This window comes from Scylla paramamosain, chromosome 27, assembly GCF_035594125.1.
Source record: "Scylla paramamosain isolate STU-SP2022 chromosome 27, ASM3559412v1, whole genome shotgun sequence".
Taxonomy (NCBI): Eukaryota; Metazoa; Arthropoda; class Malacostraca; order Decapoda; family Portunidae; genus Scylla; species Scylla paramamosain.
This window is the reverse complement of record NC_087177.1, coordinates 16008877-16034408: the sequence shown is the minus strand read 5'-3', so window position 1 is coordinate 16034408 and position 25532 is coordinate 16008877. Positions and strand designations below refer to the sequence as shown.

The 25532-nt window shown below is 39.5% G+C and overlaps 1 protein-coding gene across 4 annotated transcripts in view; it reads left to right on the top strand.

Annotated features, from left to right (window-relative positions):
- The window catches only part of LOC135114285 (lactadherin-like), a 273601-nt gene that overhangs the window by 84946 nt on the left and 163123 nt on the right, over positions 1-25532 (top strand). For 3 of the 4 annotated variants that reach the window (XM_064030169.1, XM_064030170.1, XM_064030171.1), the window contains exons 2-4: positions 6680-6989; positions 19215-19414; positions 21693-21815. In XM_064030169.1, coding sequence (XP_063886239.1) covers positions 6680-6989; positions 19215-19414; positions 21693-21815 — 633 coding nt within the window. The remainder of the gene's footprint in view (positions 1-6679; positions 6990-19214; positions 19415-21692; positions 21816-25532) is intronic. The other variant, XM_064030172.1, reaches the window with a different exon arrangement.

Below are 25532 nucleotides of genomic sequence, written 5' to 3'. Positions count from 1 at the left end.
CGTATGCTCCAACTTTACCATTATTCATGCATTACCTGTTGCAGCTTGTTTAAACACTGATTAATTTCTGCTGCCGTGTAGAAAAGCAAGACAACACTTTGCTTCCACCTGTTCTGTAGCAAAACACACTACCATAACAGAAAAAGATTTATATCCTCCCCAACAAACAGCAGCACCCATACATACATTTTTTTTTCATACATGTGTGTAAATTGTTTTCTTTAGTACCATAGTTAGTGTGTAGCTAAGAGGAACCAAACCACCTTCTAAGGACATAAAGGTCCGTCGCTGTTCGAAATATGTTAATACTTAAGATCTAGTACTCCAAGTCTGCAAGTGTTTGTGACTGATCGCAGGTAATGGTCGTCACAGTTCCTTCCTCTATAAACATGACCCCCTTTGATATGTACACACACACATACACACACACACACACACACACACACACACACACACACACACACACACACACACACACACACACACACACACATTATATTACACATTATATTTCACACACACACATTATATTTTCCTTCCTTAAACGATGTCGTATAAATTTTACACCATACAGCACTGATTTTTTAATGCTTGACAGAGAGAGAGAGAGAGAGAGAGAGAGAGAGAGAATATATATATATATATATATATATATATATATATATATATATATATATATATATATATATATATATATATATATATATATATATATATATATATATATATATATATATATATATATATATATATATAAACTCTTCCCTTAGCCGCCTTCACATATCTTTCAACCTGACTGGAGTGAGTGGTGGCGTCGGCGTCTCTGTATCAGTTAGATCAAGAGGGAAAAAGTTGACTCGTAGCTCTTTTGGTGACCGGCGCTCCAAGACGAGATATGGACAAATAGAAGGACAAGGAGGATGGCAGAAACTTTTTTTGGGACAGATCCACTCGACCACCCCGTGTCGATTGATAAGATAGTGTGAGGGATGGATAGCCTTGTCCTGTGGCTACTCCGGACTGAGCAGGGCATGATAGCAGCTAGCAGCCTATGTCCGCCTCTCGGCCTCTCACCACTTTACTTTTCGGATACAGGAAAAACGAAAAAGAACAAGAGAAGATTTGTATCTTCAATGTGTCGTATTTCGTGGCTCTCTCTAGTCTAGTTTGATCACAACAGCTATTAGTAATAGCCCGTACGAGCCTGGCAGCCTCTCAGCACTTATTTCGCAAGTACTGGAAAAAATATAAAAAGTATCAGAAATCCCGTCCTTTATGAGTGTCTTGCCCTGTGGTTTCTCGGGAACCGAATGGTACATGTATATGCTGGTATCTTGTATCCATCTCTAAATCTCACAGCACGCTACATTTCGAGCACTGGAAAAAGTGAGAAGGCTAAGAAATCAAGTATTTATAAGTCTTGTAAGCGATCCGAGAGTGTGCACAACGCGGCATCAACTGGCAGCCCATATCCACCTTGATTTCTCTGAGCACCTTACTTCTCTAGCAATGGAAAAATAAAATGAATATGGAAATCTTGGATTTATGAGCTACTTCAGATTGAACACATTATCATATCCTCGAACAGTCTACTGGGTTCACTCAGCCTCTCAACATTTTATTTTACTGTAAGTAATCATGCATGTTATGAGATTTGTCAGTGATTCAGAACCAAGCACAACACATCAGGTCCTATACGCACAGCCTCTCACCCCATTACTCCTCTCTTGAACATTGTAAATGTAAGGAGAAATTCTGTATTTTGACACGAACACAGGCGAGTGTTGATTTGATAACGCCATTGTGATTCCTCTCGGCAGCTTGCCTCAACATTAAATAGGACACAGCACACACCTTGGTACCTACTGCGAAGTCCTCGACTCATGTTTCTTTTTTGCATTCGGAAAACTTGCCGCACCACCAGCTTAAGCAATTCTCCAGGTTCTTACAAGAGCAAATACGGCAGGGTGGGTCTTTTTTTTTTATACAGTACTTCATTCCAGAAGATTAAAACAAGAAAATAGCGGATGGGTAATGTTAGGCTGAATAGTAGAGCATGCAGGAGTAGAGGCGAATGGGATCTGAAGAGTTGGGTGGATAAATGAACAAAACCTAATCTTCGGAACAGTTTCAATGAGACAATCCGGTTGGAGTAAAGATAGTCATTAAATAATTTAGTTAACTACCTTAACATTATTGCAGGTAAGTACTACCATGAAGATTCAACACGTAGACTAAGATCTTAGCATAATTAGCAGATCCTCTTAGTCTGGTTGTCTGTCAGTTTTACGCGAGAAATCTGCAAAACATATAACTTGATTTATAAGAAAAGGGCCTGCTACAAAAAAAGAAAAAAAAAAAAGTGTTAAACGAAAATCACTCTAAAAAGTTTTTTTTTTCAATAGAGTTTTGCTTTATACTAAATAGAACCACACGCAGTTTGGAATTCAGAAGTGCAGAGAAAAGTGCAGTAGGCAGCAGTGGATCTGGTGGACCTGGTTTATAATCGTAGGCTTGTTTGTGCGCCGTGTGTGGGTTTGGACCGTAGACGAGGCCCTGTGACGCAAAAGTTGGGAGAACTGAGGTGTCCCTTTGACATCGTTGTTGTGAGAGACGACCGTCAAATGCTCTCCACAATTCTCCGCCTGTACACAAATTTCGTCGGGACTCCAATGACTAGTACGTCCTGTATAAGGGTTTAGATGTTACTTAACCTGCACCTCTTACCGGTGTCCTTGTGCTAACGTGATTCATAGCTTTGTATATATATATATATATATATATATATATATATATATATATATATATATATATATATATATATATATATATATATATATATATATATATATATATATATATATATATATATATATATATATGTGTGTGTGTGTGTGTGTGTGTGTGAGTGTGTGTGTGTGTGTGTGTGTGTAGGTGTGTGTGTGTGTGTGTGTGTGTATGCATGCGTATATGCGAGAATGTCTGTAATCCTTGTATTTATGCATATAGGCGTATGTGCGTGCACAGTAGAAGGTGATAGCTACCATATGAATTCCACAAAAGTGTGTATGTAAGTGTGTGTGTGTGTGTGTGTTTGGCGCGGACGTTACTCAACTCATGTCAGTCTTAAAGAATTCATCAATGAAGTAACAACTGGCAGGCGGTCAGGAAGTGAAGGGCAGCCTGACCCATCTCACCTCGGTGGTCAGAAGGGGCGGCAGGGAATGAAAGGCACTTTACTGTACACAGCCTCTCTAACCTAAGCCCTTTCGTGGAAGACAGGCGTCACAGAATGATATGCAGTGGCAGGGAAAGGGGATGGTAAATCTACGTAATCTTATATTCACTTGGTGGCGGTGCAGAGAGAGAGAGAGAGAGAGAGAGAGAGAGAGAGAGAGAGAGAGAGAGAGAGAGAGAGAGAGAGAAATTAATAAGCAGTTTCACAAGGGAAGACAACTTGAGAGAACCAGTGTTCAATGATCTTAACAGAAATATTGATTCTTAACAACACACACACACACACACACACACACACACACACACACACACACACACACACACACACACACACACACACACACACACACACACACACACACACACACCACTACCTACCTCGAGTATCTTTTCATGCTGGTGGACTTTCATTCACCTTGAGACGGAAAGGTGGGAGTGGCAATGGCGTTGTTACTGGGGATGTCCACAGGTAGAACAGGTTTGGCTATATGAATATGTGACAGCGGGTGGCCGACAGTTGGTGGAGGAGGTGAAACCCGGGAAATGTGAGGCTGTTCCACTCTGGTACTCCACCATTCAGGTGCTCGTTATGCAATACTGTTTGGCAAATTATTATTTTCTTTTTCTTGATTTCATTGAAGTTTCTGGTGTTTAGTGTATATCTCGGTGACTGGAGATAGTAGTCTGTTGTCTCTCTCTCTCTCTCTCTCTCTCTCTCTCTCTCTCTCTCTCTCTCTCTCTCTCTCTCTCTCATTTGGATGTATGTAAGTTGTCGTGCTATTGCTAATTAACGAGGGGAAAAATGCGTGTTCCTTGCAGCCTTCACCATTGTTATAGTACTATGTCCCACAATCACTTTCTTTTTTTTTTTAATCATCCAACCACCCACCTACGCGCGCGGGCACACACACACACACACACACACACACACACACACACACACACACACACACACACACACACACACACACACACAGACATCCACTTCTAGTAATAGAACAAAAGAAAGTTTTTAGATTTATATCTTATTGAAAAAAAAAAAAAATTCTACATCAAAAAACTTTTCGTAGCATACGTAATTTGGTGTCAGTTTATTTGATCGATTGACATTTTGTTATATTTAATATTTAGAACCATTAATAATTCTGATAGTCAACTTTTTGATTTATTGGTAGCCAACATAACACCAGGGGTAACCATAACTATCTGCAATGCCCAATGTTTAACACAACCAATTTTTAAAACCATATCTCCTGTATTGGTCTGATATTTAAGATCTAACATTTACCAGCAACATTAAGTTTAAAAGAACCTTAGAAGCTATTAATATAAGCATATATGTTGATCTACTTTAATTTATTTACTTTCTATTGAAATTCGTAAATAATGCAAGTTCTGCACGTAATGGCATCGTTGATAAATATTAATATTCGTTTGCCAGGGACCCTCCGCTCTGACAGACTGCCGGTGATCATATTTTATAATGTTTATTTTTGTTTGACGATCACGCTTACACACACACACACACACACACACACACACACACACACACACACACACACACACACACACACACACACACACACACACACACACACACACACACTTAGAAGAAAGCAACTTATTTAAAAATACTCAACACGGCTTCCGCAACAAACGCTCTTGTTTGACGAACCTCTTAGACTTCTATGATATTCTGAACCAGTATGACGACAGTAAAGCGGTAGATATAATATATCTTGATCTTCAAAAGGCCTTCGAAAAAGTCCCCCACAAACGTTTACTGATTAAACTAAAATCACACGGTATCCAAGGCGACGTGATGAGATGGGTAGAAAACTGGTTAAACAACCGTAAACAAAGAGTAGTAATAAATGGAAAACCATCCAAGTGGACTAACGTAACCAGCGGGGTGCCACAGGGATCAATTCTAGGACCTGTTCTCTTCCTTGTTTATATTAACGACATACATGACGGTGAACCATTATAATATCGAAGTTTGCTTATGACACCAAAATAGCGAACTCCCTAGTCTCTATCTAACAAGTAGTAGAAATGCAGAAAAATCTAAACGAGTTGTTAGAGTGGGGGGCAAACCTGGTAAATGAGTTTAAATGCAAATAAGTGCAAAGCGCTTCACATAGGTTTTAGAAACGAAAAAGCAAAGTATATTTTAAATGGTACCTAACTTAAAAGTGTTGACAGCGAAATTGATTTAAGAGTAATAGTATCGGGTAGCTTAACACCTAGCCAACAATGTTCAGAAATCGTAAAGAAAGCGAAAAAAAATTATTGGCATAATCGGCAGATCTTTTGAATGTAAATCTCAGATACAATCCTCACTTTGTATAACACTTTAGTCCGTCCCCTTTTGGAATATTGCGTTCAAGGATGGTGCCCCTACTACCAGAAAGATATTGATAAATTAGAACGAGTTCAGCGTAGAGTAACAAAAATGATACCAACCCTAAGAAGCAAATCATACGAAGAGCGTCTCAAAGAACTAAATCTATTCCCATTAACACAAAGAAGACTAAGAGGCGACTTAATACAGATGTTTAAAATCATCAAAAGCATTGACTACATGGACTGCAGTAAATATTTCACGATAGACTCTTCAAATTACACTCGAGGAAACGGTTGCAAAATTTTTGGGAAATCCTTCAAATCTCATGAATCAAAAAATAATTTTTTCACCGAGTAGTAAATCTATCCTCGAGACGTGATAGAATGCATCACCGTAGAGATTTTTAAACGCCATCTTGACAAATATTTTGCCTGCAATCCGAGACTAACAGCGTTTGTTTGTTAGTGATTAACTTCCTTGCCTTCAGGAAATGGGAGCATCTAATTTTTATCTATTTTCTTTCTTTCCTATAAAATTTCCTTTGGGTTTTTCCTCCTCTGACCCCGTAAGGTATTTCTTTCCGACCTGTTTTCCTGTGCCGCTTATGCCGGAGGGGGTGAAGGGTGGGGAGAGAGCCTTCTGCTTTCCTGTCCTTTTCTTCTACCATCACCTTAGTAGTCTTAGGTCAGATCACTTCATGAGGACCGCAAGATCTATTGTGGCCTGTTTTTTCTATATAACTTTGTAACGCTCTCTCTCTCTCTCTCTCTCTCTCTCTCTCTCTCTCTCTCTCTCTCTCTCTCTCTCTCTCTCTCTCTCTCTCTCTCTCTCTCTCTCTCTTTTAAGCCATCTCATCGATATAGTGACTACCGCCGCAGTTTTGCTATTTATTAGACTTGGCAGATATAAATTATTTTCTCTCAATGTTGCAATATGTGTTGCCTACACGCTGGTATAGGTCATGAATGACTGATTACCTTTTTCTTCTTCCTACGTTAGAAAACAAAATGAACAGCCCATGTATTCTGTATCGTCTTATCACCGCCTAATTTTCCATTAGTCAGTTGATGTTGACGTGCTTTGTTTTTCCTGCAGGAGCTGAGATGGTGGCGAGCCCTCAGAGTGGTACAGGGCCTCGCATCACTGGGTTCTTGGATGCTGCTACTGCTTCTACTGCTGCTGCCGCCGCCACAGACTGCCGCCCTGTCCTCAGCGGAGAGCCAAGGTGAGTCTCCGCCCACTGCAGCAGAGGAGGTGTCGTCCGTGGAAGTCTTTGGGAGGGAAGAGCATAGTTACAATAGCAGCCGCGTCCAGGACGACTCTCCTCTCCAGCTTGACGACGCCGATGATTTCCTTCCTCCGATCACCATAACAGAAGCGCCTCTGGAGAACCCGAGTCCGCCAGGTGAGGCGTGGCTGACTGGTCCTGTGTGACGCTGTCTTTACTAACGCACGGCCTTGACTAACACCACACATGATTGTACTAATGGTGGCTGAGATGGTGGTGGCGGTAGTGGTGGTGGTGGTGGTGGTGTGATGGTGGTGGTGGTGGTGAGCGGGGTAGGCTGTGTTGGTGGTTTCTTTAGGAATCATTAATAACAATCCTTTTCTTAATGGCATAACGTAATAACAAGTCACGTACTGTAAATAATTTTTCGTTAAGAAGGACGCTGTTGTCAGCGAAATATAATGGAAATGAGTCTCATAAATTAATAATTGTGTTCAGCACTTCAAGCTCTCCAAAACTGCTCATAATTTGAAAGGCGAAATATTTATGGCCATGAAGAAGCTGTTCTGAACTGCAATGGAATTCAATTGCTATTTTGTGAAAACATGGAATATAGTTTCCTACATGACCCATCGGGATTCAGTATCCTTGGAAAATTGATGTCCGATGGAGTGACCACCTGTTTTTTTTTTTTTTCTCTTTCTTTTTTTGAAATGCACTACCTGCTACTTAAAGTCGATGGTCTGAATACCCGTTCTGCCGTGGCCGTCCAGTTTTTATCAGTGGTGATGTAGTGATTCCGTGCATGATTCTGGAAATAACACAAATGATGTAATCATCTATGGAATTGAGATTAAAATTTTTAACGAAGCGTGTAATTGCAACCAAGCATGAAACTTTTATGACAGCGTTGTCCAGTCATGGTGCCCGCTACCAACACTAAGCCTCGGAGAGCACCTTGAACACTGAATATCATTCACATAAATGTCTACGTGGTGCTTCAATAAAACAGGACCCACTAAACCCCAGGCAGGTGTTAGGAGGAAAAGGAGAATAAGAACCGCTTTTGATCAACGGCAAGATTCTTTACACCAGATTTATGCTGACCTGAACGGGACCATACATTTCCCACAAAAAATGATTGCCACACCTGCAGAACCTGAGGCAAACTATTATCTGCAATATCATCCTCCGGAGTGAGGGTGCTGCAGTATGACCTGATGAGGCTTGTTGCATGTTACGCCTCGGGGAAGATCATTCTTATCGTTATCGTTCCTTGCAAGAATCGTCAAGATTCGGATCAGAAAAAATTACTTTGTTATAATTGGATTACTAAAGGGATCAGAAGAAAAGATATATTAGGTTATCAGACAAGACTTGAATCACCAGCCATTTAGTTTACAGGTATCCACATGTGCAGAACGTCCGAGTAGCTGTTATCTTCAGATGTACGAGTATCAAGCAAATTGTTATCCTTAGAGACTAGTCGTGGTTTGGTTGACACTACCATTTGTTTCAAGACAAACTCCGCAACTGAAGAAGTTGTCCCCGAGGTGGATGCTTTGTGGAGGTGCGTCATCTTAGGGTGGTGAAGATGATGGTACCGGTTTAAGCGTCAGGCAGTGTACTTCGCTCCAGCCATGGCACCTAGGAGCTTAGTCTGAGAAACTGCTGCCTCCTAGTGCACAGTGTAATATTTATATCTATCTTACAGTCCGCCTTGTGCATTGTGCTGCTGCTGACAGATGCTAAGGATAACTTGCATGTACTGGTGGTGGGTGGTGGTAGTCAGGTCGCGGGTCATACACCATCATTTGCGACTAAATTACACATTGATTTAACTGTACAGATAATTTCAAACCAGTATATTGTGAATAACTTATACCTGAAGGTCGCAACATCAAGACAAATATCCAGTCTCTATCCCATTGAGGAACAGAAGTTACCAGAAGAGAGAGAGAGAGAGACAGAGAGAGAGAGAGAGAGAGAGAGAGAGAGAGAGAGAGAGAGAGAGAGAGAGAGAGAGAGAGAGAGAGAGAGAGAAAGAGAGAGGAGAGAGAGAGAGAGATAATAAGAAGTAATTAACGTTAGTGCTTTCTGTTGATTGAATGATACACATCACACATTACCAACACTAATTGTTGTGCCGCGTTGTACCTAATGTTCTTCAGTGATGCTGGCAGATTCTGACTCTTAGGTGGTGAGTGTTGATGCTTTACCTGTTTTCAGACTGATTTAATTTAAATAATTCTTATTTTTCAAACGGAGACAAAAATAGTCAGAACAAACCAGACGAACGAAGGACAGAAAAAATGCATTTTTTTTTTCTGGTTTTGGATTAGATTAAATTAGATTAGATATATTTAGCTAAAATAGTTATATAGTTTTATTCTCAAATGACACCATTAGCTGAGCAAGTCAAGAGTGAAACTCTCTTGAATGCTCTTTTATTAACTCATTTTTAAGTTCCTCGTTACTTATATCTATCAAACTTAACCGAACAAACGTGGCTACAATGTTTCGGGAGCGTTAGTTCATAATGATACTACTTCGCCATACAGTGTGCTCGCGAATGTTTCCTTCATTGACGTTCAAATGATCCTTTATGGTGATTCTAAGACTGCATCCAGTTCTTATTCCTCTTCCATTATGTATATAGTTCTTATTACGGAGAAATTAGCTTAGTGGGATTATTTGATCTGCATTTTTCCTAATTTTGCTAGAACAGGGAAAGCGGAGACTTTTCTGCCGTGGCCTTTGCATTGAGGGAAGTCTCTTGAAGGAGTTTGAGGCGTCATAGATAGAGATAAACAAATAGATAATAAAAACATGAAAATATGTGATAAAGACGTTTTATCATTAGCATCGACGTACAATAACACTATGAGATAAGAAACGCTATAATGTTGAAACAGCAAGGTTATCATAAAACAAAATCGAACTAAATTACATGCGGCTACAGATAATTTGGCGTACTTTTAAATGAAGTTTTTAAATATTTATTGCAATCTGCCTTCTGAATTCGTGATTCGCGTTTTCTTAAGACGAAACAATCTAGTATCCAGTTTCTTATTCCTGAGTGAGAGTTACCGGACTCCCATTCTAGTACAAAAGAGCTGTTGAATAACCAGATGACGCATTCAACAATGTCTAACAATGTTTAGCCAGCACTTGTGCACTCTATTTGCCTTAGTATCCTTTCCCCACGGATGAAACATTGTGGTGAAACAGCTGACCTCATCCATCACGTATTTTTCCACAGTTCTGTGTAAAGTAATCCAGATGTAACTCCAAGATATGGATCCTAAATCCTATATTGTATACCATGCAGATTTTGAATCACCTTGTGATCTACTCCCTTTTTGTTCTCACGAAATCTTGTTGCTCCTGACTTGAATCCCTCTTACACAACCTTTTCCATACCTAACAGTGCATAGATGAATTCCCTATTTCTAATTAATTAACTAATCTGGGAACCCCCTACATAACTTCCTTTATAAGAACAACAACCTCCAAATCACAACAGAGGTGGCTTCGATGTTGGTCGTAGTTTACACCCCAACAACTGTTTATGTTATAAATTTCCTTAATATAGGCTGCATAAGCAGTGTGAATGATGGCTTAATATTCCTATTATGCAGCACAACATCTTTAAAACTTGATTTGCATCAGTCTACGAAGAGCCTCCCGTCCCGTGGATCACGAGCAATACTGAAAGGTTCCACCATACAGGTGGAATTGTTGCAAGTCAATAGATCAGTAAATCAATAGTTTATTGAACTACTGTAATCAAAAAGTCTAACAGGTGTGCCTTATTTTGGAGAGATCAGAATCCCTGACAACATCATGCAGTTGACCTTCAAGTATGAGATTTGGTTTAAATTAGATGGCTGGGTTAAAATTTGGGTTATTAGACATACACGATTCAAGACTACAATCCTCATTCCCTTCCACATCCTCATCGTCTTCCCCATTTGACTCAAGTAAAATCGATTCTGGTTTGTCAGGAACATTAGTTTTCCGTGACTTGCTGGGCGAATACTTGATAGAATGTTCAGATATTGCACAGACCTCTTTTTTTTTTTTATTTCCCATTTTTTTTTCCCCATTTCGAGGCATCATGCAAAAGTAAGAATTGTTGCAATGATCTGTTGGCTCTCTTCGGTCACTGGTGCAAGAAAAGGTATTTTGGGAATCGTGGTGACAGTTCTTGAAAAAAAATAAAATATATATATAAATATAATAATAATAATGATGATGATAATAATAATAATAATAATAATAATAATAATAATAATAATAATAATAATAATGATAATAATAAACCTAACCAACACTATAAACATAATTTTCGTTACCACCGAACAAGAATTAGTGAAACATTTGCCATAGACCAACATAATCAGTGAGCCGTCAGAAACAAGAAGCAGCCACAGATGCGGAGTACTTCTCATGTGGGGTGATGCACCATTCTTTGTGCGAACATTTTTTAGTTACTTTTTACCATGGATACTCAACCCACTGCTTGAAGACCACTTCGGGCCCTCAGGAAAGTTTAATGTGGCCCTCGATACAAAAATAAATAAATAAATAAATAAATAAAAATAATTAAATAAAAAATATCACTATATTGTAATGTCGCAGTACAATTTGTTCATATTTAATTTCAACGATGCATGAACTTTATAGTATATTTAGGTATTGTAATGATGAGAAGGCTATTGCAGATCTGGTATGTCTAAGTTGCCCAGTAAAGTGACCTGAGAGTACTTTTATAGCGACATGAGTGCTTGTTGGCGAGCCACAATTCATCTTGTAGTAGTCAGTTGATATCTTATGGTTAGTTACAAAGGTTGCGCGTCGTCGTGGGGAGCACGAAGACGTGCAATAGTGTAATTACTATGCCTCCGTGTTTGCATCTTGCATAATCAAACTCTTCCAACTCCGTCTATCAACTTTTTTTTTTTTTATGTAGGAAGGACACTGGCCAAGGGCAACAAAAATCTAATAAAAAAAATATGCCCACTGAAATGCCAGTCCCAAAAAAGGGTCAAAGCAGTGGTCAAAAACTGATGAATAAGTGTCTTGAAACCTCCCTCTTTAAGGAATTCAAGTCATAGGAAAGTGGAAATACAGAAGCGGGCAGGGAGTTCCAGAGTTTACCAGAGAAAGGGATGAATGATTGAGAATACTGGTTAACTCTTGAGTTAGAGAGGTGGACAGAATAGGGGTGAGAGAAAGAAGAAAGTCTTGTGCAGCGAGGCCGCGGAAGGAGGGGAGGCATGCAGTTAGCAAGATCAGAAGAGCAGTTAGCATGAAAATAGCGGTAGAAGACAGCTAGATATGCAACATTGCGGCGGTGAGAGAGAGGCTGAAGACAGTCAGTTAGAGGAGAGGAGTTGATGAGACGAAAAACTTTTGATTCCTCCCTGTCTAGAAGAGCAGTATGAGTGGAACCCCCTCCATACATGGACGGATAAGGCCCTTGTACAGAGTTAGCAGCTGCGGGGGTGAGAAAAACCGGCGGAGACGTCTCAGAACACCTAACTTCATAGAAGCTGTTTGAGCTAGAGATGAGATATGAAATTTCCAGTTCAGATCATAAATAAAGGACAGACCGAGGATGTTCAGTGTAGAAGAGAGGGACAGTTGAGTGTCATTGAAGAAGAGGGGATAGTTGTCTGGAAGGTTGTGTCGAGTTGATAGATGGAGGAATTGAGTTTTTGAGGCATTGAACAATACCAAGTTTACTCTGGCCCAATCAGAAATTTTAGAAAGATCAGAAGTCAAGTGTTCTGTGGCTTCCCTGCGTGATATGTTTACCTCCTGAAGGGTTGGACGTCTATGAAAAGACATGGAAAAGTGCAGGGTGTATCGTCAGCGTAGGAGTGATAGGACAAGAAGTTTGGTTTAGAAGATCATTAATGAATAATAAGAAGAGAGTGGGTGACAGGACAAAACGCTGAGGAACACCACTGTTAATAGATTTAGGAGGAGAACAGTGACCGTCTACCACAGCAGCAATAGAACGGTCAGAAAGGAAACTTGAGATGAAGTTACAGAGAGAAGGATAGAAACCGTAGGAGGGTAGTTTGGAAATCAAAGCTTTGTGCCAGACTCTATCGAAAGCTTTTGATATGTCCAAGGCAACAGCAAAAGTTTCACCAAAATCTCTAAAAGAGGATGACCAAGACTCAGTAAGGAAAGCCAGAAGATCACCAGTAGAGCGGCCTTGACGGAACCCATACTGGCGATCAGATAGAAGGTTTTGAAGTGATAGATGTTTAAGAATCTTCCTGTTGGGGATAGATTCAAAAACTTTAGATAGGCAGTTTCAGTTTCCTTCTTGCTGGGGATTTGCCTATATTCAGCCTGTTCCTCAAGAGGGTGATCGTTCTAATTCTTCAAATTGCCGCCTTATTGCTTTAATTTCTTGCCTTCCTATTTTTTTTTTAATCTATCTTCAACAGAAAGATTCTTAAACATCTATCACTTCACAACTTTCTACCTGATCGCCCATATGGGTTCCGTTGAGATCGCTTTACTGGTGATCTTCTGCCTTTCCTTACTGAGTCTTGGTCATCCCCTTTTAGGGATTTTCGTGAAACTTTTATTGTTGCTTTAGACATATGAAAACGTTTTGATAGAGTCTGACACAAACCTTTCATTTCCAAACTACCCTCCTACGGCTTCTATCCTTCTCTCTGTAACTTCATCTCAAGTTTACTTTCTGACCGTTTTATTGCTGCTGTGGTACACGGTCACTGTTCTTCTAATAAATCTGTTAACAGTGGTGTTTCTCAGGGTTCTGTCCTGTCACCCACTCTCTTCCTGTTAATCATCAATGATCTTCTAAACCAAACTTCTTGTCCTTTCCACTCCTACGCTTATGATACCACCCTGCACTATTCCACATCTTTTCGTAGATGTCCAGCTCTTCAGGATATAAACAGTTCACGCTGGGAAGCCACAGAACGCCTGACTTCTGATATCTCTAAAGTTTCTGATTGGGGTAGAGCAAACTTAATATTGTTCAATACCTCAAAAATTAATTTCCTCCATCCATCAACTCAACACAACCTTCCACATAACTATCCCCTCTCTTTCAGTGACACTCAACTGTCCCCCTCTTCTACACTGAACACCCTCGGTTAATCCTTTACTTATAATTTAAACTGGAAACCTCACATATCATCTCTAGCTAAAAATAGCTTCTATGAAGTTAGGTGATCTGAGTCTTCTCCGCCAGTTTTCCTTCCTTTCCCAAAGCTGCTAACTCTGTACGTCCATGTATGGAGTATGCTTCACATATATGGGGGGTTTCACTCATACCGTTCTTTTAGACTGGTTGAAATCAAAAGCTTTTTCGTCCTATCAACTTCCTCTCCTCTAACTGACTGTCTTCAGCCTCTCTCTCATCGCCGCAATGTTGTATCTCTTGCTATCATCTACCGCTTTTTTAATGCTGACTGATCTTCTGATCTTACTAACTGCATGTCTCCACTCCTCCCGCGGCCTCGCTGCACAAGACTTTCTTCTTTCTCTCACCCCTATTCTGTCCACCCCTCTAATGCAAGAGTTAATTAGTACTCTCAGTCATTCATCCCTTTCTCTGGTAAACTCTGGAACTCCCTTCCTGCTTCTGTATTTTCTCCTTCCTATGACTTGAACTTTTCCAAGAGTTAAGGTTTCAAGACACTTACCCTTTAATTTTTTGACGGTCTCTTTTGACTGTTCGGGGACCGGCACCTCACTGAGCCTTATATATATATATATATATATATATATATATATATATATATATATATATATATATATATATATATATATATATATATATATATATATATATATATATATATATATAATCTTGTTGCCCTTGGTCGGTGCCCCTTTCCATTAAAAAAAAAAAAAAACATTTAAAGGCAATATGAGGCCCTCAACACACTGACCACCTTCTGTGGCCGTGTCATCCATAAAAGTTAAACACCACTATTTTTATAATATAGCAGCCATTAAGAATCTATTAGAAAGTACAGATGACTTGCTATTTTATACAGGACTAATTCTTATAATCGCTTGCAGTCTAATATCATGCAGACATTAATATGAAAGAGTAGAAAGAGACTGAATTATACTTCTGATGCATTTACAAAATGTTCCAGTGTTTCAGACTTGCCGAAAGAGTCGCCTCTGCTATCACAAACAGAACAGTTAGGGCGGGTAAGCCTCGGAATGTGATTTGTTATGCGGAGACAACTTAAACGAACAGACCTTTGTTAAAAAAAACTCTATCTTGGACGATCCAGGCCTTGTTCCTCCCTCTCCTCCACCCTCTGACTACTTCATGCTACCTATTAAAATTCTTCGTAATGATGTTTTCCATGCCCTCGCTGACCTTAACCCTCAGAAGGCTTATGGACATCTACCTTTCCTTCTTGCTGGAAGTTTGCCTACATTCAGCCTGTTCCTAAAAAGGGTGACCGTTCTAATCCCTTAAACTACCGTCATATTGCTTTAATTTCTTGCCTATCTAAAGTTTTTGAATCTATCCTCAACAGGAAAATTCTTAAACATCTATCACTTAACAACTTTCTATCTGATCGCCATTATGGGTTCCATCAAGGCCACTTTACTGGTGATCTTCTGGCTTTCCTTACTGAGTCTTGGTCATCCTCTTTTAGAGAATTTGGTGAAACTTTTGCTGTTGCAAAAGTTTTTGCTGTTGTTGTTGTAGACGGTCACTGTTCTTCTTCTGAATCTATTAACAGTGATGTTCCTTAGGGTTCTGTCCTGTCACCACTCTCTTCTTATTATTCATCAATGACCCTCTAAACCAAATTTCTTGTCCTATCCACTCCTACGCTGATGATACCCCCTATAATTTTCCACGTCTTTTCAGAGACGTTCAACCCTTCAGGAAGTAAAAATTTCACGCAGGGAAGCCACAAAAACTCAATTCCTTCATCTGTCAACTCAACACAGCCTTCCAGATAACTATCCCCTTTTCTTCAATGACATTCAACTGTCCCCCTCTTCTACACTGAACATCATCGGTATGTCCTTTACTTATAATCTAAACTGGAAACTTCACATCTTATATCTAGCTAAAACAGCTTCTATGAAGTTAAATGTTCTGAGACGTCTCCGCCAGTTTTTCTCACCCCCCCCCCCCTTACCAGCTGCTAACCCTGTACAAGGGCCTTATCCGTCCATGTATGGAGTATGCTTCACTTGTCTGGGGGATTCCACTCATACCGCTCTTCTAGACAGGGAGTAATGAAAAGTTTTTTCGTTTCATCAACTCCTCTCCTCTAACTGTCTGTCTTCATCCTCTCTCTCATCGCCGCAATGTTGCATCTCTAGCTATCCTCTAACGCTATTTTCATGCTAACTGATCTTCTGATCTTGCTAACTGCATGCCTCCCCTCCCTCCTCTTGCGGCGTCGCTGCACAAGACTCTTTCTCTCACCCCTATTCTGTCCACCTCTCTAATGCAAAAGTTGACCAGTATTCTCAGGCATTCATCCCTTTCTCTGATAAACTCTGGAACTCCCTACCTGCTTCTGTATTTTCACCTTCATATGACTTGAATTCCTTCAAGAGGGAGGTTTTAAGACACTTATCCTTCAATTTTTGACTACCGCTTTGGATCCTTATCTGGGACTGGTATCTCAGTGGGCTTTTCTTTGTTTCTCTTCTTTTCTTTTATTGAATTTTTGTTGCCCTTGGCCAGTGTCCCTCCAACATAAAAAAAGTAAATAAATAAATAAAAATCCTACATAATACTGAGGAAGGTGACGGTCTGCTTTCACCCTGCCAGACACATGCCACTACTGCTCGCACACGTCTGCTCTATGAGGGTTAAGTATGGTCCTGTATACGCTTGTAGAACAATGCAAATGTTCAAGTTATTCTTGTTAGTGGTTTATGGTAAATGGTGTCTGATGATAAGATATATCTATTTTTATTTTGAGCTTTATATCTTGTAAGAAATTTATTTCGTAAAAATGAACATGATCTTTCCATCTCGCTCTAGTTTTGTGGTGTGGTCCTTATCAGTCATGATCACCTGCAGGAAATATTATTCAAGGAACCTCCCAACAGCAAACACATAAGAACATAAGAACAAGAAATAAAGGAAGCTGCAAGAAGCCTTCAGGCCTACCCGTGGCAGTCCCTGTATGAAATATATATACCTACCTATTTCCACCTATCATCCTCATCCATAAATCTGTCTAATCTCTCAAAGCTCCCTAGTGACTCAGCACTAACAACTTGATTAATGAGTCCGTTCCATTCATCTACCACTCTATTTGAAAACCAATTCCTTCCCATCTCTTTCTTAAACCTAAATGTTCAAACTTGAACCCATTATTTCTTGTTCTATCCTGCTTACTGATCCTAAGAATTTTGCTTACGTCCCCCTTGTTATAACCCATATACCACTTAAAGACTTATATCGGGTTTCCTCTTAACATACGTCTCTCTAAAGAACGTAAATTTAACAACTTCAATCTCGCTTCGTAGGGAATACTCCTCATCCCCTGTATCCTTTTAGTCATTCTCCTTTGTACTGATTCTAATAAACCTATATACTTCCTGTAATATGGGAACCAGAACTGCACAGCGTAGTATAGATGAGGTCTGACCAGCGCCAAATATAACTTTAATATTAGTTTATGAAGTAACTTAGTTCTAACTTAGTTCTGAAAGGTGTCGTGTCATGTAGGTGGTGGAGTTGGAACTTCCGTCTCTTTATAAAGGTGATGATTTTCGTGTTGCTGTTGTTAACATCTTGTAAGTATTTAGTCCTTAAGGATTGTCAGTGGTCACAAAACTGTACTCAAATTGAATAACAACTTCCATCTCTGTAGAATCTTTAAGCCCTCCGTGTGCCTGGTGCTCTATTTGTGCGTATTTGGGATTAACAGACTAAAAACTTGTCTATTTTTAGAAGTTGCAGTTCTCTTTGCTAGTTTCCACTGATTATGATTCTTTTGAAGCCAGAAACAAACTTGCAGACAAAAAGGTATCGCTTGTGAATGTTTGATTTTTAGTTTTGTTTCCCTTTATTATGAGTGTTTCTCAAGGTATCGTACCAGTGTCCAAAGATGGATGAGCAGCAGGTTAGTCTGTAAGTCGCACTCAAAGTAAGGTGGCTGCGGCACTGACAGATTCCCATACCCAAGTTGAATTATCCTGTCTTGGAACAGAATCTTGATGTATCAAGAAGCCCGTGCCGCTGCTGACGTCATTAGTAGTCACCCTGAGAGAGAGAGAGAGAGAGAGAGAGAGAGAGAGAGAGAGAGAGAGAGAGAGAGAGAGAGAGAGAGAGAGAGAGAGAGAGAGAGAGAGAGAGAATTGACATTCCATTCATGATAGGAAAGAAATGCAAGCTTTAGTAACTGTTAGTAGCGAGCTTACTCTCCGAATGACGATATTAAGAACAAACAGTTTTTCGTCACCAGCACTGTGACTTAAGGACTTAGAAGATAAAGGAAACTGGAAGAAGCCATCAGGCCTACACGTGGTAGTCCCTGTATGAAACATACTTATCTGTTTCCACCTATCAGCCTCATCTTTAAATTTGTCTAATCTTTGAAAGCTCCCTAAAGACTCAGCACTAACAACATGAGTACTGAGTCCATTCTATTCATCTACCACTCTAATCTATTTCATCTGCCACTCTATATATGAGATTCGGGTGTTGTTTGTTGCCGCTGGTTCGGAGTGTTGTTGATGATGTGTGTGTGTTTCGATGCCTTGTTAAAATCTTTGTGACGGTGCCCTTGCAAACGTTGCCTCGTGGGTTTTTTGGTGGAGATATTTTCTTTTGCGCTCATCTCCCATCGTATTTGCTTCTTCCATGATCTAGCAACGCTCATTGTGTGTAGCATGCCTAAGATACTAATTGGGATAATAATACTGAAACTAATGATAAATATGTTGGTGAAGATATTTCCTTTTGCGCTCATCTCCCATCGTATTTGCTTCTTCCATGATCTAGCAACGCTCATTGTGTGTAGCGTGCTTAAGTTACTAATAGGGATACTAATACTGAAACTAATGATAAATATGTTGTACAGTAATATTGATTTTAATAATGATGATGATGGTTATGATAGCAATAATAATAATAATAATAATAATAATAATAATAGTAGTAGTAGTAGTAGTAGTAGTAGTAGTAGTAGTAGTAGTAGTAGTAGTAGTAGTAGTAGTAACAGTAGTAGTAGAAGTAGTGGTAGTGGTAGCTGTGGGATATGGATATTTACAATTTTTCATGTTATATATATATATAGTGAAACGCTTATTTACACAAAACTGCCATATATGAACATTTCTGTTCTAACCCGCTTCCTTTCTGCGGGTTCCACCTGCCCCCTAACCACACCACAGGTTGCTCTCACCCGCTGGGCCTTACCACCGGAGACGTCTTGGACTGGCAAATATCCGCCTCCTCGTCTTACCCGTCTACGTGGGACGCAGGCTGCCAGGTCAAATATGCCCGCCTTCACCAACCCAACGGGCGGGCATGGTGTGCAGGCAGGAAGGCCGCCGGCGAATGGGTCCTGGTTGATTTAGGCGTGCCGGCCAAGGCGAGTATTACTCTGCATTAATGACTATGTTGATATTTTCCGATAGTGGTGCTATCTCGAATAATTACACAATCAATTCTTGAGGGGGACAACACATCAAGACAGATATGATGGGGCTTCTTCATCCTTGTTACATTCGTATAGATTTGAATGCAACTTTTATTTAAATATATTTAGATGAACATAGCTTTTTTATAATTACTTATATATTTTGTTCGTTGGTGCATTTATTTCCGTGAGTAATATAATTGTCAAAGTTGAGTGACGCTAACGCACCGAGGAACCAATACCAGCTTTTAACGTCACACACAGTAATATCATAGGCTACCAGACAGAAATGTTGTCTGGGCAAGGTAGACACTGTGTGGTCACAACACTGCCTTCTCTCAGACTGGTTTCAGGTTGCAAACTGGCTGCCACTTACATGACAGGCGTGTTCACGAATTGGTTCATATCTTCATTGACAGCATAAATTTTACATTAGAGATGTTACTTGAAATTTAGATTGGATCTTTCATGAGATGAATTGTTGAAAACCTGAAAAAATAAGAGGAGCTGTGATGCGGGATTTGTACGTTCTTAAGTCATTGACATGATGCTGTTACCACCGGCTGGGTGAATGGAAGTCACAGAATGAAGGAATATGACCATTAGGATTGGACACAAAGGTGTTCCGGTTTTACACTTTCACATCACTCCCGCCGTTAAACAGGGTTATGAAAATGTGTTATTTTCTGTAAAATTCCACTTAGGAATCTCCAGGCGACGCCAGAAAAATGTGATTAATAATTAGGATTTAATTGCTAACCTGGATGGGCTGGCGTTACATCAGTCGTGATAACCGTGTAACAAAATGAATAAGTAAATATAAAAAGAAATTCAAAAGAAAAGATTAAAAAATATTCGTTGAAAACTTTTTGGAAGGTAATGCGAGACAAACCATTGCTTGGTCACATGTTACCCGGGTATGGCCTATTTACTGATCTTTTCATTGCGCAGCACAGCACTGGGCGACTGGTACCCTGTTTTCCCCTCCTGGATGCTTAACTCTGACACGAGACACGTAAACTAATTGATTCGTGAATGTACGGATAATCATTCCTATATAACCAATCATTGTCGTTATAATAGGCACGGCTGTCTATAAGTGTGTGCTGTAACCTTCTGTCATCGTGCTTACAGTGGACTTCCTCCACGAAGGTGACCTGGTACCTTCATGTAGGAGACTCGAGGTCGAGGCTTAATTCAATGCCGAGTCATCGCTTGTGGGAAAGAGAAAAACGAACCGTCTTTGTTATTTGTGTGCAGCCTCGTGTATTATTGCTGATGCTACCACTACTTCGAGCACTACAAGTCTATAACTACTACCTACTACTTAAATGAATATATGAATAGATGAATAATAATGTCAGTCACTCAATAAATAAGAACGAAATAACAAAATAAAATATACATAGCTTAGAATATGATGATATCAATAATAATAATAATAATAATAATAATAATAATAATAATAATAATAATAATAATAATAATAATAATAATTATTATTATTATTATTATTATTATTATTATTATTATTATTATTATTATTATTATTATTATTATTATTTACCTTAACATAACATAAGCACAGTACTGATACAGCACTTCAAAGCATACTTGCTTATACGGTTATACTTTCCCTTACCTTCCACATATTTACCAGCTCATCAGGTCAGTGAACCCATGCGAAATAAGCCCCACTCACAATGATGACGTTACGGCCTGCCCACCAATCATGCCGTTTCCCACCGAAAGCAGACATGCCAAACTTTTCACTACAACTTTCAGTTATAAACTCGTTTGTGATTACTTTCCTCAGCCACCTGCTAATGTCTCTTTCAATGATTTATAACATTTACGAGTATATATTACTGATTTTCATAGCTAGTACGATAACTTTGGTAAACACATGTGATTGGAATACATGTGACTCTAAATCGTGCAGTTACAAACGATTTATCATTCAAAGTTGTAGTTCAAGGTTTAGCGTGTCTGCTCTAAGCCGGAAACGGCTTAGCTAGTGGGCAGGCTGTGATGTATATCAAAGTGGCTTATTCAGCCCGGGGCCATCGAGCTGATTATCTGAACTAGCACGCCCTACACCCCCTGCAAGTGACGGACCTACCATACATTTATTTCCTCTCCTTTTACTATCAGTTTGCAAAAAGTTCACCAGTAGTGTTATGCCTACTCATCCTTACCACTGAAGTACCTCTTCCCTCACTACCTGCAGGTGACGGGTCTCATGACACAGGGCAAAGGGGATGACGAGGAGTGGGTGACGTCCTTTGAACTCTCCTACTCCCTGGACGCCTACCACTGGCACTACGCCCGCGACATTTACAACAACAAAAAGGTCAGTCCGTGTTTCTTCATTGTTGCGTCAGGATGGACTGGGCATGGCTGGTGTGGGCTCAGATGTCGCCACTCTGCCTGATTTCCTGTTGGCGATCTTGCTTCTCCCGGGAAGTTATAACATTAGATATGTTAACAGTTAGGTTGGAAGAGAATTTCTCCGCTTTAATGAACATGAGGTATTCTGGGACACGAGCCAATCCTCATCGAAGATCAAATTTAATCAGAGGCTGTTTTATTCGATTTTATTTATTTTCTTAACATAATGTGCTCTCTCTCTCTCTCTCTCTCTCTCTCTCTCTCTCTCTCTCTCTCTCTCTCTCTCTCTCTCTCTCTCTCTCAAATGGCTCGTTCCTTTAGAATAAATGACACGCCTTCAGAATAAGTGACATTATGATGTCCATTTTCTAAAACAAGACTAGTGGTGTTCTTTCTACAATGTTTTCTTGAGTTCATCGCTGTATTCTCCAAGATTGCTAGAGAGAGAGAGAGAGAGAGAGAGAGAGAGAGAGAGAGAGAGAGAGAGAGAGAGAGAGAGAGAGAGAGAGAGAGAGAGAGAGAGAGAGAGAGAGAGAGAGAGAGAGAGAGAGAGAGAGAGAGAACCATCTTGGTGAACCTTGAATTACACCAGCTGGCAATTTGCAGCTCATTTTTACTTACCTTTGTAAACATTTATTTATTTTTTTCAAATTAAGTAGACCAGTTTGGTATTTGCTGCAAGTGTAGGCAAGAGTATCGACCTGGGCGGGGAACACAAGTCACTCGCGGCTGGAGCCTGATCGCTTGTTACTCACCGTGTTTGTTAATCACTGTCGCTTTCTCGACTCGAAAAAAAAAAAAATTACTTATATTTATTTGTTCACTTACAAATAATTGTAACTATCAGGAATGAACTGCCCTAGAACCTTTTATGATTAGTTTATGGTTTGTTTGTGTGATATATAGAAGTCGCGTTCAAATCACTCCTCCATCCTTGTTTTATTGATAAGATCCGAGTTAACCACTGATTGGGCACATGATGGATCGTCTGTAATTAATTACTAAACTTCATTGCTTTCTTCCCCTTCGTGATTTAAAGGCAATCACTCAGGACCGACAAACGGCTCATTCTCAACGCAGCGAAACACCTGCAGTACTTTTTTTTTATCTCTGTACTGAAATATATTGGTAAACAGTTATATTTCCAGTATTGTGATGCTTTATTGCCATTGAGGGGCGCTAAGAAACGCAACGTCACTTACTGCTTTATGATCTTTAAGAAACGCAACGTCACCATGGCTTACTGCTTTATTATCTTTATCACTTTTATTCTGTAAAGCGCTAGTGTGAATAATTAACACCACTTCATTAGATGACTATTTGACCGCTGGAGGGTCGCTCTATGTGAGATGTGGATGCCACAGTGGCGCTTTGCGAGATAAGAAATCATTCACTTTTGATCACTAAATTTATGATGACTAAGTATTACCCAATAACGTGATTTCATCTTTATTGTTGTTGTTGCTGTTGTTGTTGTTGTTGTTGTTGTCGTTGTTGTTGTTGTTGTTGTTGCTGCTGCTGCTGCTGCTGCTGATGCTGCTGCTGCTGCTGCTATAATTGTTGTTGCTGCTGTTGTTGTTGTTGTTGACGATGATGACGTAAGAGTCGGTAAGGTGATGCCCGACAGACTGAGATGCCTGTCACGTGCAGAATCAAACAGCTGAACTGTGGCCAAAGAGTGTGTTGGTTCCTGCACTCGTTCGTCTCCTTGTCAAGACGCGAGGTCAAGTTAAACATGCACGTCGCCATTTTTTTTTTCTTATGATCACAACATGTGACATAAGTCATGGAGGCCCTGTCATGGTTACGGACTGGCAGTAGAGGGCAGTTCACCGCGTCACCACACTGGCAACTCCTTAAGTTTACCTGTGAGCCACTTTCCAGCCTTTTAAACATGAAAGATAAGGTAATTATGTAAATAAATGATGTTAATAATTCTGGCTACTATTTTTCTTGGCAATTTAGTTCAAAACAGATAAAAAATCTTGAATGAGAAACTACTGGTGAAAGAGAACCAATCTGTATATTTTATTATAGTAAGACAACATCTTCCTTGACCTGCCTGGAAGAGCAAAACTCAGCCACGATGCCCTTCACCCCTCACTCATGTCAACCAGCTTGCCCCGCCGCAAATCCGGGTCTCGGTGGGGAGAGGGAGTTGCAGCCGCTCATGTTTTGTTTATTTATGTATTATTGTTGTTGTTGTTGTTATTGTTGTTGTTGTTGTTGTTGTTGTTGTTATTATTATTATTATTATTATTATTATTATTATTATTATTATTATTATTATTATCATTGTTGTTGTTGTTGTTATTATTATTATTATTAGCAGTGGTACTAGTAGTACTACTAGTAGTAGTAGCAGTAGTAGTAGTCGTCTTCTCACCAGACGCCAGTTGGGCCTCATCCTGTGAGCTGGATGACATCCGGACTAAATAAACTCCTCCATCATTTTCGGCCTTCGTACTCTCTTTTTCTAGCACTTCTCTCAGAACTTTTCCTCTTCTATTAAGACTTTTCCCCACCCCTTGCCTCCACCTCTTCTTGGGGTCGCCTCTTGGTCGTTTGCCTCTTGGTATCCATTTCATGATCTTCCTCACTTTATTATCCTCTCCATTCTCACTGCGTGTCTACACCATCTCAGTCTTTCTGTCCACTTCTTCCAGTGTTGGCCTGACTCCCAAATCTCGCTATCTGAACATTGCTCATCCTGACTCTTCTAGTAACATCCTTGATCAGTCTCAAAACTCTCATTTCAGCCGCCTGCATCTTGGATTCCGGTCTTCTAGTCAATATCCAGTCTTCAGAACCATATAATAACATTAGCTTAAGTATTTGTACCTACTAAAAATTATGACTTTACATTGAGTGGGCACATTTTTGTCTTTCAGTCCAGGATATAATGCATTAACGTTTGCGTTGTATTTTTGAGTTCTTCGATTAATTTAAGTTTCATTTAAAATCTATTAGTTTATATTGATACCGAGATATACAACATTTTCTATGTCTTTCAGTCTTTCTCCGTTATATTGGACAATTACCTCTTCTAAATCTCTACCCACTTCCATCAGCATAGTTTTTGCTGTTCTTATTTTCATACCATTTTCCTCCATTCCTTTCTGCCACCTTTCTTGCACTGTATTCTGGAGAGCACCAGAAAACTCCACCATCACAGCAACATCATCAGCATAGACAAATGTTTCTTCTTTTGTATACTGCATGATATCCCTGACGCATATGTCCATGTAGAATTGTAGACGATGAACAGCAGCAGCGACAGCACTCCTTCCTGCCGCATTCCATTCCTCACCTCAAATCATTCATCAAGTCGTCACATTTAACCCGGTCACAACAGATGTCATTCATGCTTTTCAGAACTCATCAATTTTAAGTTTATACCATAATAATGATCTTCCAGAACGCGCCATTTTTTTTTTTTTTTTTTTTTGAAGTTTATTCTGTCAAAAGCTTTTTTTCTAGATTAATAACATATATATATATATATATATATATATATATATATATATATATATATATATATATATATATATATATATATATATATATATATATATATATATATATCTGTCCCACTCCCATTTTTTCTGTAGTAGTATCTTCTTGGCAAAGGTGAAGTCAGTTGTGATCCTTCCAGGTCTAAATCCGTACTGACAATTGT